Source organism: Equus asinus, chromosome X (genome assembly GCF_041296235.1).
Source record: "Equus asinus isolate D_3611 breed Donkey chromosome X, EquAss-T2T_v2, whole genome shotgun sequence".
Taxonomy (NCBI): domain Eukaryota; kingdom Metazoa; phylum Chordata; class Mammalia; order Perissodactyla; family Equidae; genus Equus; species Equus asinus.
This window is the reverse complement of record NC_091820.1, coordinates 9,401,445-9,420,648: the sequence shown is the minus strand read 5'-3', so window position 1 is coordinate 9,420,648 and position 19,204 is coordinate 9,401,445. Positions and strand designations below refer to the sequence as shown.

The 19,204-nt window shown below is 46.4% G+C and overlaps 1 protein-coding gene across 2 annotated transcripts; it reads right to left on the bottom strand.

The window, feature by feature from the left end:
- Positions 1 to 1,008: 1,008 nt before the first annotated feature.
- TMSB4X (thymosin beta 4 X-linked) lies at positions 1,009 to 18,079 on the bottom strand. Of its 2 annotated transcripts, XM_070503215.1 has the most exons (5): positions 17,963 to 18,079; positions 11,094 to 11,214; positions 3,072 to 3,166; positions 1,890 to 2,003; positions 1,009 to 1,449 (listed from the first exon to the last, which is right to left on the bottom strand). In XM_070503215.1, exons 2-5 carry the CDS (start codon positions 11,144 to 11,146, stop codon positions 1,415 to 1,417), a joined length of 297 nt encoding a protein of 98 aa, XP_070359316.1. In that variant the 5' UTR covers positions 11,147 to 11,214; positions 17,963 to 18,079; the 3' UTR covers positions 1,009 to 1,414. The 2 variants fall into 2 exon arrangements, with proteins under 2 accessions (XP_070359316.1, XP_044620387.2); XM_044764452.2 differs by lacking the exons at positions 11,094 to 11,214; positions 17,963 to 18,079 and adding an exon at positions 3,337 to 3,560.
- Between the last annotated feature and the right edge of the window lie 1,125 nt (positions 18,080 to 19,204).

The window sequence follows — 19,204 nt, the reverse complement described above, 5'->3', positions numbered from 1 at the left end:
AAAGTTTAACTTTTTGGACATTTGCATTGTAAATCTTAGCTTTGCTGAGATAGCGGGTGCACCAGTGTTCTTAAATTTTTTCACTAAATCCAACTGCTCTTATTTTTGAAAAAATACTTGTACCCTTTCTTACAGAAAGGAGGACTCCATTAAGGACTTTTGTTAAGGACATCTCTTATACTTTAAAAAACTGCTACCTTCTTTTCCTTCCTGCACATTAAACACCTCAAAACAAAAGCTTGGCCTCTACCCGCCAGTTAAAATAGGTGCTTCAAATGATGGAGAAGGTAGTAAGGACTCGACAGGCAAGCTCTGGACCTGAGCCAATTACTTCCTCCAGGATTTAAAGTGAGCAACTTTTATCCTTGTCCTGCTGGTGTCCTTTAAATCCAAGGATTTTTTCATTATTCAAATCAAGAGGATTCAATCATTTTCAATGACTTATCATTAATCGCACACGCACTTACTTTATAAAAGCAATTTTAAATCTTTAATTCTAATTGGAACCAACCATTAGAGGAGGAAGACGACATCTCGATTTTTTTTATAAAATAGCTGCTAAAAATCTAAGTTTTTCCTTATTTGACAAGACTGCTTAAATTGTTTGTCAGTGCTGGTCACTGGCTAAATAACCCGAGTTTGGTTTGACACCTGAAACAAATACTGTGCTGACTTATCACCACCTTCATCTCTCGATTGGATGCAATAAATTCAGTGTTGGCTTAGCAAACGCTATAAAAGTTAAGAACTGCAAACATGTTATCAGTTTTCATACAACTCATACTAGGAATTCAATCAGCTTAAGAAAATGATCTCGAAATCACCTATAACAGACGAGCTACGACACATACCTGGATGAAACCCATGTCTATGTCGTTCAAGAATTGACTTAAATTACCAGATGTTTGTCATCTCTTGCTCCCCAGTGAGACCAAGAGGCAGGCCCCTTTGCAAAGGTTTCATCTTCCAATAAGCCGCTCCTTCCAAACACCAAACAGTCACACCAGCCAGGTTTTAAAACATTTTATTTGCATATTAAAAAAATTGTGCATTCCAATAATTAAAATCATTTGAACAAAAAAATGGCACTCTGATTAAACTGCATTTTACAGCCTGCAGGACACCTTGGACCAGCTTGGTTTTTACTCTAGATTTCACTGTCGACACCCACCCAGCTTCTTCCTTCACCAACATGCAAGTTCTTTTCCTTCCCTGCCAGCCAGACAGGCAGATGGAGAGGCAGGCGCGCCTTCGTTGTCAGTAGTTCTCAATTCTTCGATGTGAAAAGGGGCAGCACAGTCATTTAAACTCGATCCAACCTCTCTGCATCTTACAAAGTTAAACAGCTAAAAGAAGTAAAATAAGAAGGCAATGCTTGTGGAATGTACAGTGCATATTGGCGGCGCACGCCTCATTACGATTCGCCTGCTTGCTTCTCCTGTTCAATCGCTGTGACCGGAAAGAAAAAGACAAAAAGAAAAAAGATGGAGGAGGCCGATTATGCAGATTCAGTATAGCCTAGTATAGGATTATGGTACTTCCGTTTAAAAGATCTTTCCATATCGTAAAAATTCTACAAGTATCAATAGGCATTCCATTATGAAGTATTTACAATAGAACAGTTTAACAGATAAAAAGCATTCGCATATTAATGGTATATTATTCAGCTATTATTAAATTATTAAAGCCCTATGCTGACTGCGAAACAATTTTTAACTAACCTTTCCAGACCACATTCATCATAAAACCGTCGGCTCCTCCCCCGCACTCCCTCGCCCCCCCCCCGCTCCGAATTCTTCTCCCAGCCCCTCCCATCCTCTCCTACCCACCCCGCCACTCCCGCCCAGCCTTTTCTCAAGAAGTGGCGGGGCGAAGGGGGGGAGACTTACTTTCTTTTGAAGGCAGTGGATTTTTCTCTTGCGTTTCCGTCTTCTTCAATTTGGACTTATCGAATTTCTCAATCTCAGCCATATCGGGTTTGTCAGACATGGTTGCAGAGGAAGCTGTAAGTACAAAGCCGAGAGCGAGGGTGAGAGCGAGCCACCCACTCTCGTCTCTCCGGGCTCAGAAGCGAGCCTCTCCCCTCGCATCTCCTGCCTGAAACCCCGCTCTGCCTCCTTCCGCTTTCCTTCAGGGCTAAAGCTCTTCCTCCTTCTACAGAAAGAAAAAAAAACCAAAACACCCCCGCTTTAAGATTTCAAAACGCGGAGGACCCAAATGGAAGATCGCTCTCACGTTAGCAGGCCGAATCTTTTGGAAAAAATGAAATTGACCACTGTGGGTTAATCACAGCGTTTAAACAGTAAAATTTGGCTAGAAGGAGTAGAGAATAAATAATGAAGCCCTTTCAAGTTTAAGGGGGGAATCAAGTAAAAATTCTTAAAATGAAGCCAAGGTTGCACACAGCGTCTCCGTTTTTTATACGTGATCTCTCCCCCCAAAACGCGGGCCCCTCTGGCTTTCTTCTCTTTTCACAAAGGCGGCAGCTGCTGCCGGGCGCCTCCGACCACCGCCCTATCCGCTTCCTCCTTCGCGCTCAACAATGCAGCCAGCCGCACATAAAGCTGCCCCCACACCCCATAAATCAATCTTGATCTGCATTTAGGCGCAATTCGGCAGCCTCTGCACAGCTTCTCCTGCAAGAAGGGTTTTTTTCTTAACTTCCCAGTATAGCTCAGCCGCCTTAAACCTGGACAGCTAATAGCCCACGAGGCCATCAGAAGCTAGAGGAAAAAATGAATTTTTGCAGCTCTGGGCTTGGGTGGGTGTGAGTTGGAACAAAGGATCTTTCTGTTCCTCATTAATCACCGCCTAAGAGGCAATGCAGAATGCCTTTCGGGGGCAAAAAGAAAATATGTTCCCTCGAGGCTGCGTAGCAAACCGCCCCAGTATTGTCTTTTAAATCACCAAATTCTCGACCCCGTTACCCAACATCTGGAAGGGTTTAGCATCCCAAGGCAGCCTTTCCGGGCAGGACCACTGAGGCTCAGCTTTAGGGATGCCTTAAGGGGGATGCGGGCGCCGGGCGGGAAGGGGACCGGAGGGCAAGAGGCAGGGGCCCTGGGGCTCACCGGAGCGAGGTGCGCGAGAGAGTGGAGACGGATCCGCGAAGTAGCCGCCGCCGAATGCCGAGCAGGGCGCGGCGGGCGCCGCTATATGGCCGCTCCTATGTAAATGAGGTGATGTCACCCGCGGGCTCGCTTAACTCCTTCGCGCCGCGGCTCCGGAACCGCGTCCGGGGGCCTGCCTGGCGTTTGGCGCCCCCCTACCCCCAACGTCCACCAATGCACCCTCACCGCAGCGATGGCGGAAAAAATAAGACGAGCAAAAGCCCACCTTCCAAGCCTTCCTCCATAATGCATTCTCCCCCTTTTATGTCTATATTATCATAATGGATTTTTGCAACAGCCGCACAAAGCTGCTCTTGGGGACCGGAGCATGACGACTAAGGGCCTGGGCAGGACCTAAGGGGACAGGCATTCCTTTACTGCGAAGCTGGCTTTGTCTGATGCAGGCATCCCCAAGCAAGGGTGCGCTGTCTCTCGCTGGAGGGCCTCCCCTCTGCAGGGGTAGATTCCTGTGACTCAGCTTTCAGGCCAGTGGAGGGCCTTCGCCCCACCCCAGGCCTCTTTGTCTCCTCGCTTGCGTTCTCCCAGACTTGGGGGGAAGGTAAAGCACCTTTAAGTCATTAAAAACAAAAATGTTTCATCACTGTAACATCCATATTTTTTTCATCGCTCTAATTTTTGTGAGCACCCAAATAGAACAACCGTAATATTTGCTGGGTGGAGGGTAATTTATCCGGAGTTTATAGAGTACAACGCCTTCCCCTTAGAAGAAAAGTCAAGTTCAAGCTCTACTGTTGACTTGCTGCCTGACAATGAGGAAGTTCTTTTACTTTTCTGTTCCTTATTTTCCTAAATTACAAAAGTGATTGCTAAGGAGGCCAGTGTTGAATGCCCAAGACTGCAATCCCATTATCTCTAAAATCTTAAGATTAAATTTAAAAATCGAACTCCCTATTTTGAAGGGAGCCTTTCCAGCGCAAGCCATTTTCGAAGCGCGCTTCTCAATGCACGTCCGGAAACCGGGGAGATTTACGTGGAGAGTAGCAGTTTTCCAAATGGCATCTGACTCTGTGCGCACCGCTCCCCTGCAGCTGAAATTCGTTACAAATTACCCCCCTGTTGCTGAAAAGAGTACAAATAGCAAGCCTGCGCCTGCAAATGGCAGGTGAAGGGAAAAAGGCCCACAGCTTGCAAAAGGCCTACTTGAGATTATTTTGAGACGCGAAGGGGTATGCCCAATTCTCCTTATCCTTTCTGCATCCTGAGGAAATGTTTCCAGAAACCCCTTGCTAATCGTGTTTATGGCAGAGGCTTTTGTCTCCCTGGGGATTAGAGTCAAGTGTCACATAGACCCTTAGAAGCCACTGCAGGAGCAGCTTGGACTTCCCCATTTCTTCATCCACTTGACTTCCTTCTTCCTGGGGGGGAGGGGGAGCTGGCCAGGGGCAGATGACTGGTTCCCCGGTTCATGCTCTGGTGGGTGGCTGCCATTCTGCTCTCCCAGTGGGGGCACTGGACCTTTTCGTGCAGGCACAGGCTGTCACCTCTCTGGTTACACGTCCCCCTGACCCCACCCTAGTTGACTGGCCTGAGAGTCCACTTCGTTGTGGAAACTCAGGAAGGATGGCACAGGGTGAATTCGGGGCCGTCTTCAGCGGGCAGGTACGTTGTCTCAACACCACTTCTGTGGGTTCTGTGATTCCATTTCCCCTCACCCAGCTGCTGTCAAACATCACTCCTTTCCTCCCCAGCGTCTGCTGATTACGGAGGACCCACTACCAGCTCAGTTGCCACTTCTCCCCGAGGCCTTTTCTTTCGAAAGTGCTGGGCCTTGCAGAGCAATGTCTGCAAAGGAGATGGAGGAGCAGAAATTTGTAAACCTAGAGAATTTTTCTAGTTTGGTGATAAGCAGCCTTCCACTATGTTTAGCTATTAACAGAAAGAGAGGAAGAGAAAGAGAAGGAAGCAGCTGGCTGAAAGGAGGAGAGCCACCATATTGGGCTGGACTTGCCAACTTATCCGGGACCGAGAGAGAATGGAGAGGGGAGAGTGAGGCAAATGTGAGGAAATGCACACGGAAGGAATATTCCCAAGAGCGTGTGGCCCTGGCCATGTTCATTAATTTTTCTGTGCCAGAGTTTTCTCATCTGTAAAATGGGATCATTGCAGTGCCTACCTCACTGGGTTGTCAGGAGGCCTAAATGCTTCCGGCAGTGCATGACAATTAGTAAGGGCTGTTACTGTTATTTAGGATGGAAGGTTGAGAAAAAAATAACTTTTTGTGTTTGGAATTAATTTAAAATTTTGGGTGTTTTTCTATTCGTTATTTCTCTTCTAAACTATCAGTAAAAATGAGATCTTTTGGTCGTCTTTCAGCAAATAAAAAATAACTCCCATTCGTCGACGCCTTCTGAGAGTCAGGCATTGCAATAGGTGCTTTACGTTTATTTTCACCTTTCATGCCCACTGCCTGTCCCTTGAGGGAGGTTTGCAGTTGGGGAAACTGAGGCTTAGAGCTCTCTCTTTGTGATAACTCAGCCAGTAGCCACTCTCTATTATTATGCAAGGGGCACCTGAAAGTCTTCACCCTGTGGCCCCAGTCTGGGCCTGAGAAGCACCAGGAAGAGTGGGAGGCCGGCTGCTTTGTTTCCCACAATGCCTGGTGGAGAGTAGTTGCTCGCTAAACAGTTATGGCGTTGCATTGAAGGGCTGTGCTTCAGTGAGGAGCAGCCTGCCACTTGGCTCTGCCCCACTCTGAACTTGTGACTCTAGCCCCCGTGCTTTCTTCTCCAGATAATTAAATCCTTTCAGTCAACGTTTCAGATGTCAGCCATCCTTCCTGCCTCATGGAAGCTACCATTTATCGTGGTTAGCATGTGCTGGGCACCACAAGCGTGGAGATGGGAGTTTTCCATCCCAACTGAAAAGACGGAAGCTTCGAGGGGCAGAGGAACTGCAGGGTGCAGTCTGAGTTCAGGGCTCTGCAGGAAAGAGGAGCCACGAGCCCCCCCTGCCGTCCTCCTCTCGTGGGCTACAGCGCCCCGGGAAAAATGGGCCAGGAGAGCCTGCACTGGAGGGTGGCCCCTCCAAGCCCGCGCCCAGTGGAAGCAGGAAGAGGTGTCAGGGCACACTGTGTTTTATTTTGCTTTCCAGGGTGAGCCTGAGAGAGGGTTGTAGCTGTTTCCAAAGCTGGGGAAATAGCCATTGAAGTCTGAGCGCATGAACAGTAGTCCTATTATTTTATACCCATTAAATTGTGTGCAGAGCACTGAGAAAAAGAAGAGAAGGAAGAAGAGGAGGAACAGAGGGACAGTGACGACAGCAAGGCTCCCAGCTCTTCGTTTTCTCAAGCCCAGGCCCCTTTGTCTGGGTTTCAGGGCCTCCTACCCTCTGCCCTCACCTGCCTGCAACCCACTTGCCTCTGAGCCCCTGCAATCTCCATCTCTTCATCTCAATCCCCTTAAAGGCACAGCCCGAGTCCCCCCTTAATCACAGGGAGAGGATGGTTAGTGGGCTACCCGTATGTTGGACCTCTCTTAAAGCTCTTTGTATACAATATCTGATTCAGTTCTCTCCCTGTGTGGTTGGTATACCATACCTCCATTTTACTGTTGAAGAAACTGAGGCTCAGAGAATTTAAGCAGCTTTCTCGAGATCAAACACCCAGGTCTATCTAGCAAGTCCACGTCCTTCCACTGAGGCTCATCTATCTCTACCTTGCTGGAGTCTTTCTCCAGGAGTCCCACCTATGGTGGCTCCACGTTGTGCTCCGTGTGATGGAACAGAAGGCTCCCTCAGCTAGTGTGCTCAAAATGAGGATACCAAGGAAGCAGAGAAGAGTCAAAGAGCACTCTCGAGAATGCTGAACGTTGTGCTGCTAATTTTCCCTGCCACTCTGTTGATCTGACGGAATCATAGAGCCAAAAGGAACTTTAAAGGGGATCTCATTCAACCCAGTTCCCTTCTGTGGCTTGAATTCGCCTCTACAACATCTCCTCCAAGTGGTTACTCAGCCCACACACAGCAAGGGCAACAATAAGGAGGCAGAGAATCTTCCAGTATACGCAGGGGACAGTGAGTAGCTCAGTTTGGCTGGGGCTCGCACAGAGTGAGAGAAAGTGACAGGAAATAATGGTGAGAGGCAGGCCGGGCCCAGGTTGTATTATAATAACAGCAGCAGCAGCACCAATCATGACCGTAATAGTAGCAAACAATTTTTGAACGCTTACCACTTACAGGGGAGTTTTCCATGCAGAATCTCCCTAGGTCCTTGCTCAGCCTATGACAGAGGCAGACGAGGGAGCCTGGAGAGATTAAATAACTCACCTAAAACCACACAGCGAAAGCCAGACGCAGGGTTTGAACTCAGACCAGCTGGCCCAGAAGCTGCCTCCTTGCAACACTACACTTTTCTAGAATCCTAAGCTAAGGCCTTTAGACTTTGTTCTATAGGCCAGATAAGGTAAAATTTATTCCATCTCGATAAACCATCAACTTTTCCATCATTAAAACTTTTAAATGTAGATATCGTACTCATATGTCATATACATCAAAAATTTGCCTCCTCCAATTTTCAAATTATTTCATTACAGAAACTCACCCTGCTCTTTTTGAACACCGGTAGTTTCACACAGCTTTTCACTGCTTTAATATTTTTCCCAGCAGTCAGTTGTATTAGAACAGTTTGAAAAAATTCGTAGGTCGAATAACAAATTGAAAAGGAAGGCATTACATACTTCTAACAACCTTCTGTGTTAAAATGATAAATTTTTTACTCCATTGTGAAGCAGAATTACCATTAGCAAGTAATTGTTTATATATTTTAATATGCTTCTTCTGGAGACATCAAAGCTTTTTCATAGAATACAGTAGTCCCCCCTTATCCATGGGGGATACGTTCCAAGACCCCCCGTGGATGCCCAAAACCTCGGATGGTGCCTAACCCTGTATAGACTATGTTTTTTCCGTAACTAATGGGCTAAGAGTGGGTGGCATTTACAGCGTGGATCCGGTGGACAAAGGGATGATTCGTGTCCTGGGCAGGACAGAGCCGGATGGTGCAAGATTTCGTCACACTACTCAGAATGGTACACAACTTAAAACTTATGAATTTTTATTTCTGGCATTTTCCATCTAATATTTTCAGACTCCAGTTGACTGTGGATAAGGGGGACTACTGTATAGTTCCCAGATCATCAGCAGAAGGTGGCTAATGGCTTTAAACTGAGGAAAATGAAGAGCAGGTGGGCAGTAGACAACTGGCCCAAATTCGAGGGGATACCTCACATAGGCCCAAATCAACCTACTCAACTGACCCTGACGATTTCCCCTCTCCGAGGCTGGTTTCATGGGTGTACAACCTGTGTGGTTGCACAAGGCCCCACACTCACAAAGGCCCTGTACTTGGCTTATTGCTCTGCTGCCGCCATCTTGAAATTCTTAATAATTTTGAACAAAGGGCCCCACATATTCATTTCACACTGTGCCCCCAAGTTATGAAGCCAGCCTTGGCCCTCTCATTCTCATTCCCTCTGTGCCCCCAATGCCTCTAGGTTTTCCTAGGACCCAGGAATGGCCCATCCACTCAGGAATGTGCCCCTTCTTCTGCCTGTAATGCCTCTCTGATCATTCCCACCTACGTTGCCCAAGCGTGGAAAGGTCTCTGAGTGTATGCAAGGATGGTTCAGCTTCTTTGCCCTCTGCTAAGCTTCAGTCTGAGCCTGGTTGCCCTTGGACCTGGGGTGGTCACCACCTTTTCCTAGGGCTGGTGCCAGGCGCACATACCAGTTCTCATCCCTTCCTTTCTGCCAGGTTATTTTTTCCTGCCTGAGGGCTGCCTGCAGCGGTCAGCGATCATCAGAATTGACTGGCATGTATCAAAGCCAATGAAGGAGCAAGCCCTTCCAGCATCTCCGCCCACTTCCCCAGTTCTCTCTGATGCCTGCACTCACTGGGACCTTCTCAGAGGAAGAATGCCAGAGACATAATTTCCATCAAAGCAAGAAAAGGAGGATGTCAGCCTCTCACACAAAGGCCAAACACAGGGCAAATGAAAGCACCAGCAAAAGGACACTTGCGTTCCAAGTTTACACTGTGCAGCCAGGACTCAATTGTCTGAGTTGGTAAAGATGAAATAGACAGTTGAGATCCATCAATGCTACAATTTCCAAATCTCACTTTAACGAATAGATTCAACTAAAGATTTCAAAGTTAATCATATTCTTCAAAAAGTTAAGCATTGAATTACCATATGACCCAGCAATTCCACTCCTAGGTATATATCCAAAAGAATCAAAAGCATGTATTCAAACAAATACTTGTACTCTTGGTCATAGCAGTACTATTTCAATAGCCTGTGTCCATCAATAGATGACTGGATAAACAAAATGTGGTCTAGCCACGTGATGGAACATTATTCAGCCATAAAAAAGACGGAAGTCCTGATGCATGCTTCTACATGGGGGAACCTTGAAAACATGCTGTGTGAAAGAAGCCAGACACAAAAGACCACATGTTGTATGATTCTATTTACGTGAAACATCCAGAATAGGCAAATCCATGGAGAGAGAAAGGAGATTAGGGGTTGCCAGGGGCTGAGGGGAGGGAGGAAAGGGGAGTGATTACCTAATAGGTACAAGGTTTCATTTTAGGGTGATGAAAATGTTTGGGAAGTGGATAGAGGTGGTGGGTGCACAACATTGTAAATGTACTAGATGCCCTGAATTGGTCACTTTCAAATGGTTAATTTTATGTTACGTGAATTTTACCACAATAAAAAAATGCAAAAAAGGAAAAAAGAAAGAAAAGTAAATCATAGTCCCATTTCCTCACCCTAGTGTCTTGTTATGAGGAGACAGGAGAGGAGTCAGGAGTGGAGTGAGTTTCTGGGTTTTTAACTCTTTTCTGCCATGGCAATTTGATGAAGCCTACAGATCCTTTCTTAGAATTATGTGAATGCAGAAAATAAAAAGCCTGGATTATGAATTAAAGCAATTATACTTCATACAGTTACCGAAAGAGTTTTAGACATTGTGAGATAGTCCTATATGTGCATCTTTATGCATTAAATAACACAAGCAAGCAGTAGGTCTCATATCCAGCATAAATTCAAAATGGTGATCAGTGTGTAGATAGCTGCAAAACAGGAACAGACATAAAAATCTCTGTGATTTCTGTTGTTGATACAATCACAGGAACTGCTAACCGTACAGAGTCCCAACATTCTTTATGGACTGAACGCTTGTCTGAATGAAGGCAGCTGTCTATAAGCCAGGAAGCCGGGCCTCGCCAGGAACTGAATTGCACCTTGATCTTGGACTTTCCAGCCTCCAGAAGTGTGAGAAATAAATGTCTGCTGTTTAAGGCGCCCAGTCTATGGTATTTTGTTACAGCAAGCCGAGCTAAGAGACTTGCCTACATGCAAACTTGGAGGAAGTGCTAACGCCCAGCCCAGTTAGAGGCGAATGAAAATAAAGATGTGATTTTTTTCCCCGTTCTAAGTTCATGGACTCCCTGCATTTTCTCCAAAGATCTCTTGGTTGTCTGTGCAGCCCAGTCCATCTAAGGGAGGGATATCTTGAACTAGAGAAAGTCACCAACAGGGTTTCTGAGAAAGAATGGAAGCGATGGCCTGGCTCTCAAGAACTGGATAAACCACAGATATCTCTGCTCTTGAAATTTAATTTACCATTTCCGCATGTTCTCTGCATGGCCTAAGTTCCACAGTCTATACCAGCAGCTTACCTAAAAGGGTTTAGGCAGCAGCTCAGAGGAACCGGTAAATTGGACAACGGTTGAGGAAAAAAACAAAAACAGCTTATAGGTGTCACCTTACATTTTGGGCTGTAGTAATTCCTTACGTAATACAACTTGTATTTAGATGGTGTTTGTGAACTTTGCCAATGCATTTTTTCATCTTTGTGTCATTTTATCCTTAAAGTACCCTTATGCAGATAAAGGGGCTAAGTATTGGTATCAATGTTTTGCAGAGGATGAAACTCAGCACAGAGAGATTAAGTGACTTACCTAAGGGTATTCAGCTGATTGGTAGAGCCAAGACCACAAACCAAAACTCCCATAATCCTTTCAGCATGGTTTTAGGCACTAGAGCTCTGATGATCCACACTTCGGGAGGAAGATTGTGTATCTAGGATGAGAAGGAACCAAATCCAGTCATTTATGAAACTCAGTCATCTGCGGGCAGTATTATAACTAGCTATAGGATGATTTACTGGTACTGGAATTGTTCCCAACTCTCAGCAAACAATAGCACACTTGGTTTGTTGTGCTCATAGCAGCAGCAGCCATGGCGGTGCGTTTTGTTAGTTTTTGTCGTTCAAGAATTCATTTCTCAGATCTGAACGTGCATGCTTGGCTTTCAGAAACCTACAATTACTCATGCATGGAAAAGGCTTCCCTGACATGTTCCCTCCCTGCTTTATTTATTTATTTATTTACTACTTATAGTCCTTGGCATAAAGAGTGACCATACATTTGAACTTAAATCTTTCTATTTTTCTATCTACATTCATACAGGGACATAATTTCAGTTTGGGCCAGGGGAAGGTATTTTAATGTCTGAATTGTATATTTTGGACTCTATGGCTATGTTTGTATGCATGCCTTACTTTTATAGCTAGAATACTGGATCTGGTTTTGCGTAATAAAGGATGTGGCTGGCCTTGGTCCCCGGTCCCTGGGAGGTGGCCTCCAAACCCTTGGAATTTCCCGAGTGGCTGGAGTGTCTTTGTTATTCCTGGTGGGCCCCTTGCGCCATGCCTGACTGTTAGGATAACCAGGTGGCTCACAGCAAAGCTGCAGAAATACGATGAAGATTGCCCGTGGACCGTTTGCCCAGATGCATCAATTGTTAATATTTTGCCACATTTGCTTTATCATTCTCTCACTCTCTCACCATCTCTCTTCCATACCCTTTGAGAATTAGTTGAGAATATGACACCTCTTCACCGCCAAATACTCAGTGTGCATTTACTGAGAACAAGGACATTCTCCAGCACAGCCACAGTCCAATTATCAGTACCAGGAAATTTCACAGTGCTACACTACTGTTATCTAATCTACAGACCTTATTCAAATGTTGCCTATTAGCCTGATAATGTCCTTATAACAATTTTTTCTGGTCTAAGTTCCAATCCAGAAGCACTCATCATCACATTTGGTTCTTATGTCCCATTAGTGTCTTTTAATGGAGAACTTTCTCAGCCTCTCTTGGTCTCCATGACACTAAGATTTTTAAAGATGACAGGCCAGTTGGTTTGTGGAATTTCCCTCAATTTAGGTTTGACTGATGTTTCCTCATGATTAGATTTGGGCCTTGCCTTTTGGCAGGAATACTACACAGGGGATGCTGTGACCTTCTCGGCATCCCACATCAGGAGGCACATGATGTTAGTTTGTTCCACTTTTGGGGGTGTTAGCTTTGATCACTTGATTAAGGTGTTATCTGCCAGGTTTCTCCACTGTGAAGCTATTAATTTCTGAGAGGTGCTCCTTAACGTATCTCTATTCCCTATGTGATGTGGCTATTTCAGCTGTCTTCACAAAGAGCTCCCAGCTCAGTGATACCGCAGATTGGGTGGCTTGTAAGCAATGGAAATTTATTTCTCACACTTCTGGAGGCTGGAAGGCTGAGATCTGAGTACCAGCATGGTCGGGGAGGGGCCCTTTTCTGAGTCACAGATTTCTCATTGGATCCTCACATGGCAGAAGGGCTAGGGAGCTCTGTGGGGTCTCTTTTACAAGGACCCTAATCTCTTTCATGAAGGTTCCACTCTCACAACCTAATCACCTCCCAAAGGCTTCACCTCCTAATATCATCACCATGGGGGTTAGGATTTCAACATATGAATTTTGGGGAGATACAAACGTTCAGACCACAGTCCTCAGCACTGGTGGGATTATTTGTCACCTCAATTTAGGTGGATTAATCTCCCCACCATGCACAGACCCAAGTGAGATTCTGTGTGGCACTGAAGGACGCAGAGAAACCATATCAGTGCCATCCCCACTTACGAGTAACTTAGCTGTCACTTGAGCAACACCCCGGGATTCAGAGTGCATCTCGTTTCCAAAGGAGAAAATTTAAAAAGATAAAACATGGCAAATATGTTTTCACAAAGTAGACCTATGAGGGCCTTTTCTTATTCAATGTCAGAGAATGGAGTAATGGGGGCTATTCGTTCAGTCTGCTTGCTCAGCACCACAGGATATAATTCTATGTCAAAGGGCAGACCAGAAAGTAGGAGGATGCCCTTTCACGAGCACCCTACCGCAGGGTTTATAGTCCCAAAGGGAATTCAACTAGCCGGGCACCCAGTAGGGGTTTGAGAATCATCTGTAGTTGAGGAGACTCTACTCTCCAGCTATCCTGCTGGGGGACATATTCTGAGCGGTTGGGGGGCTCCGTGGCTAAGAGTAATACAACAAGGACCACCTATGTGGTGCTTGCCAGAGCCAGGTACTGTCCTGTGGGCTTCTTAATTACCCCGAAGACCTGGTTGGGGAGGTATAGCGAACACCCCATCTTGCAGAGGAAGAGATAGGCTAAGAGATGTAACATGCCCAAGGTCGCTCAGCTAGTGAGACCGACCATTTAATGTGACAGTGTAAGTTTTATTTTTCCGCATTTTATTTGCATTTTCCTCCCACAAGCAGGAGCGGCAACCAAGGAGGTGAAATCTCAGACACTGCAGAAACTGTTAATCAGCCTTTGACGAGGTTGGCTGAAAGCAGTTTTTTGTTTGTTTCTTTCTTTTGCTTTGATGAGAACCACACTAACATTTGTATTACTAGCCACTTGATATCCCTTTGTTGGATCCTCTCAATAACCCTAGGAATTTGATGTTAGGATGCTCATTTTACAGATGGCTAAATTGAGGCTCCGGATCTCACAGTTGGCAAGTGGCTGATCTGGGATTGTATCCAGCTCTATCTGGTTTCAAAGTCTGACCTCTAAGCCCCTCCTCACTGAGCCAGGATTTACACAGGAAGATGCTCCCGAATAGCAAGCTTTCAAACGCAAATCAAACAAGGAGGCCCTCTCTGCCCTTGTCAGACTGACCAAAATCAAAAGGTTGAGTAACGGCCCGAGGTTGGTTAGAATTCGGGGAAGGAAGAGTGAAGGCGGCTCTCATGCGCCCTTCTAAGTGTGAATTAGTGTAGACTTTGCAGAGGTACTGATGAGGATTTTTAGGCTGCTTAATTTTAAAACAGTTTATGATGAGGATTTTTAGGCTGGTTACTTTTAAAACTACAGATGAGAAGCAGGCTCCAAGGAGTGGAATTTGCTTGTCCCTTTGTTGGGAAAGATTTACATTTCTAAGGGAAACCTCTGTCTGTGAAGATGCCTCCCTCTCTGTGCCAGGAAGAAGGGGGATGGCCTTATTTCTAGAAACTCTTAATGCCAGAGGCAAGAACTTAAATTGGTTACTGTCTGGCAACCTCATGTAACTGACCCCCCCCCCCCAATCCTCCTTTGTCTTTAGCTGATGATAATATTCAAGCGGTGATTTCTGCCATTTACTCAATCCGGTTTGATTCTTATCTAAAATTTGTGGGACCGCCAAATGGCCGGACCCTACCGGCACTGATACCGTTTTAACCTTTTTACATATTCTTTGTCTTGCAAAGAGATAACTCACATACCTATGCCTTAAATTTAGCTCTAACCCTCAACTTGGGGCAGCAGAAGCTCTGACTGCCCATGGGTCCTGTCCCCATGCTATTCTATTCTCTAAATAAAAAAGCACTACTGCCAGATCTTAGGAGTCTAAGAAATCTTTCTTTCGACTCCTCGCCTCACCGACCCCGCATCAGGTACCAGTGGTTCTCACAATAAGAGCAGCATTTCCGCTTTGATCCAGCGGTTCCACTGCTAGAATTGTTTTCTATGGCCCTATTTGGACACTGACAGAAAGATGTGTATCTACATATACACACACGTACATATATATCTTTTCCCCCATAACGTTGTAGCCAAGGGGGAAAGCTAGAATCAATCTAAGTGCATATTAACTAGGAGATGAGTTAAAAACATGACAGGAACCCAAACAATGGAAAATTATGCAGCCGTTAGAAAAAGATTGAGGCAGATTTATTCATGATGCCGCGGCAGGATGTCCGAAGTATACTCTTAAGTGGAAAAAAGAGAACCTCATAAATATTATATCATCTCTGTGCAATAAAAAAGTAAGGTGTATAGAGACAATTTACAGAAGGGAATTTTAGTATATTTTCCTGCCCAAGAAACTTCATAAAACCAACACAAGGGCAGTTGAGTATGCCTTTGAAAGAAAGGAATTGTGACCTTGGACTTGGAGTTGCTTTAGTAAGAAAACACCTCTGAAAGGAAGTGAAACACAGGCGAGGCAGAGTGGGGGTGCTTCCTGCTTCTTTGCAATTGAAGGAACTTCTCTTCTTAAAGGGGCAGGAGGACAGTTATTGTCAAGACTACGTGTGGCTCTTATAATCCTAAATCAAGTTGTCTGTAGACAGGTCCACAGCAGGCCTTTGTTCTAGAATGCAACCGAAGCCCACTGAGTTTAGTCAGGCAGCCCACCGCAGGCCAGTTAAGAATCATCTTTAATCAGAGCAGCTGTGCCTTGGAAATTTTCGTGTAAAATGTGAGCACGACATTACATTTTGGTGAATTGAATTATATTTTCAGTGAGGTAGGGAAGCTGCTCCTGGAATCATAGAACGATGTGTGTGTGTCTGAATATTAATATATTGGGTTTCTTTAAGTAGAAGTGCCCATGGCCAGGTTGACCACTAAAAAGTGTCCATTTGTACAGATGCTTCATTTTAAAATGGTGCCATCATTTTGCATCTGCTAGCTCATTCTTGCCTCCTGACAGCCCTGTAAGGGTGTGATAGGCAGCTGGCATCCCATCTAAAAGTGAAGAGATGAGACACGTGGTAAGTGGCTTGCCTGAGGTCTCTGGGCATGTAGTGAGGCCAGAGGTGGATCTCAAGCTTAGCAGGTTGGCTCTGGCCTGGTGCCCCAGCAGGGGAGGAGCTGTGGTTTCCTGGAGTTTCATCATCCGTCTGTCCGTTTATGTGGAAGTAATTTTCTACTGACTTCTCCTATGCCTATCTTGAGAGTGGAGTGCCAATGGAGCACTGAAGTGGGGATTCTGACAAGGGCGGGATCCACGTGGGTGGTGGATGGGGTAAGCCTGGAAAAATGCATAAGGCTGGAGGGGGCAGGAGTGGCATCTTGCTCCCCTCTCGGCCTTCATCCACGCCCATGGTCCCCAGTTACGCCCACATGGCTACCTTGTGCGGCTTCACAGCATGGGACATGACAAGGAGTCTCACAGAAGAGACGGGAGAGGGAATGGAGCATATTCACAGCCCTGTTCCCTTCTCCTGTCTGCCAACTGCCGGCTTCCCATGTGAACTATTGGATACTCACCTCCATGGAAGCAGAGCAGAGAAGCCCCACACGCCTACCCTACAGTCCCCAGTGTTCCTGCCATTGTTGCTGTTGACTCCTACACCCCTGCTGAAGAATCGTGCGGCCTGGCCACAGCATCTCCCGAGAGTACTCTGTGTGGGCTTCTCTCCTCTTCTGCCATTCTGGTCACACCCCAGTGGGGTGGCTAGACTTAGCCAACAAAAGTGCGGAATGCCCAGTTAAATTGGAATTTCAGATAAATAACAAATAGCTTTCAAGTCGAAGTTATCCCATGCAATATTTAAGCCATACTTATGTTAAAAAATTATTCGTTATTTATCTGCAATTTCATCCTGTGTTTTATCTGGCAATCCTGTCTTGAGGGAGGAAACTTAGACCCTTTCACAGATTGATCACTACTTCATCTGTCTGTCCATCCAGATCCATGCAACACAGACAGACACACACACACACAGGCCTTAGGGCTCCTGCCAGCCCTGTCCCAGTGGGGTCCTCTGGCCTGTGGTTAGGTGGGGAGTGTGGAGAGAAGGGAGAGGAAGAGGGGAGGGGAGGAGGAGGGAGGGGCAAGGAGAGAGAGGTTCAGAAGGGAGCAGTATCAGGGGAAGGGGCTGGGAGCTCAGCCCGGCAGAGACTGTAGACAAGGAACTCCAAGAGCAGGTGGCAGCTACCAACGTGATCAACAGGCCTGCGAGGCTGGGAACTGGTCTGCCAATCAAGCCTGTGTTCAGACCCGGAGAACTGTGTCAGGACAAATGAGCAAAACGAAGACGTCCCAGAACTCCCGAAGGCCTGGCTAGGCCTGGCGACCTCCTGGTCAGCAGAGGCCCCTCCCCCACAGAGGCTGGCTTCAGCAGAAGCTTCTTGTGGCCACAGAAAGGCAGAGTTCCCAACCAGGAGCCATGGGAGAGCCAGCTCCTGGGGACACAGAAACTTTAGCACTCTCACTCCTCTGTCCCCTTCATGGTGTCATTCAGCAGAGAATTACTGAGTCCACAGAGTGCCAGGCAGTGTGCTGACATGACAACATGGCGCCTGCTCTTGCAGACTCTTTTACAATCAACTTGATGAATGTTTAATTTACATAAAGTAAAATGCCTTCATTTTAAGTTAACCGCCACGTACACCACTGTAACCACCATCCCTATTGAGATACAGCACATTTCCATCACCCCAGAAAGTTCCTTGTCTCTCAGCCATTGTAGAGGTTGTGCTTAAACGGCAGCCTACCGTGTGAAAATTTCTTTGACTTCCTGAGGCAGAACGCAGTCCTCATCCCCACTTGCTTCAGAAAGTCTTCTCTTGTTCTGTTTGTCCCCATTGTTGCCATTTGTTTGTTCCCTGCCTTCTCCCCCCTTCAGGCTGGGTCTCCTCAATGGTAGGCCTAGGTTTTACTTCTCTGTGTAGCTCCAGCACATAGCAACGGAATGAATGGCAATAATGCTTGCTGAATGCTTACCCAAGAACTATACTGGGGCAGCAGGATTCCAACCCTGGATCCTGGAAAGCAAGGAGACGGTTGCTAATCCTGAGAGCTCTTCTTCCAAGACAGCTACAGATTTGGGTCCGCTTCCCCTCTCCGCTGCGGCTGAAAATTGGACGGGAATATTTAGGGGGCAAACCCGAATTGAGAAATGACTGAGTTTATAGCCAGCAACAGCTTTTCTTTTTAGGAAGTTAAATGGATTTTTTCTTCTCAGAGTGTTTCTACTTCCTGAAGAAATGTACCCTGGTTGCTGTGTGCTCAAAGGCAACGTTTATATATGTGATGACACCCCAAGACAGGCCTGATGTCCCCCGGGCAAAAGGCCAGACCATCAGGCGTCAGAAGCTTTTCCTTTTGCCCCATCCCCTATATCCAGATTGTAAACAAAACTCACCGTTTCGACTTACCTGGAAGTTGTCCCCCTCCCCCCATGTCCCCTGCGTCTACACCAAGTGCCCCTCATCATTGTGCTCCTGGGGTGTTGAAACAGCCTCCTCAATGGGGTGCTCTTGTCCGAGTCTGCCCTGCTCCACACCACCCCCTAGGGTTGGTTGCCTGACTTGTGTCCACATCACCTCCTGCTTCTAAACCTACCGGCACTCCACGCCGCCAGCAGCGTCAAGTGCAAGGACCTCTGGTTGGCCTCCAGAGAGCCACAGTTTGGGACCAGGACTATCTACCAGCACACTTCTGCTTCCTGTCAGTAACCAAAGCTGTAGCCACAAGGGTTTATCATTCCTTACACATATTCCTCTCCATGCCTCCTCTTCCAGACCATTATTCGTGCTGTTCCCTCTGCTAAGAATGCATGTCTCACTTCCAACCTCACAACAACCTTAGGAGACAGCCATCAGAGCACAGATGTTAAGATAGAAGACTCTGGAGTCAGACTGCCCAAGGCCATCTTCTTGGGTGTGCAACCCGTGTAGTTGCATAGTGGCCCATGCTTAGGAGGGCCTTGTGTTTGGTTTAATATTCTGCTGCTCCCATCTTGAAATTCCTGGTCATTTTTCAAGGAGGGCACTGCGCTCGCAAATTATGCAGCTGGTCCCGATTCTGGCACTGACAACTGTAAAATAAGGAGAATGGAGAAGGGCTTAGAACGGGGTGGGACGCGTTGGAAGAATCCATCAGCGGGACCTATCATTTCCTCTCTCACACAGGAGGAAACAGAGGCTCAGTGAGTTGATCACGCCCCACAGCTGTCACGTGACA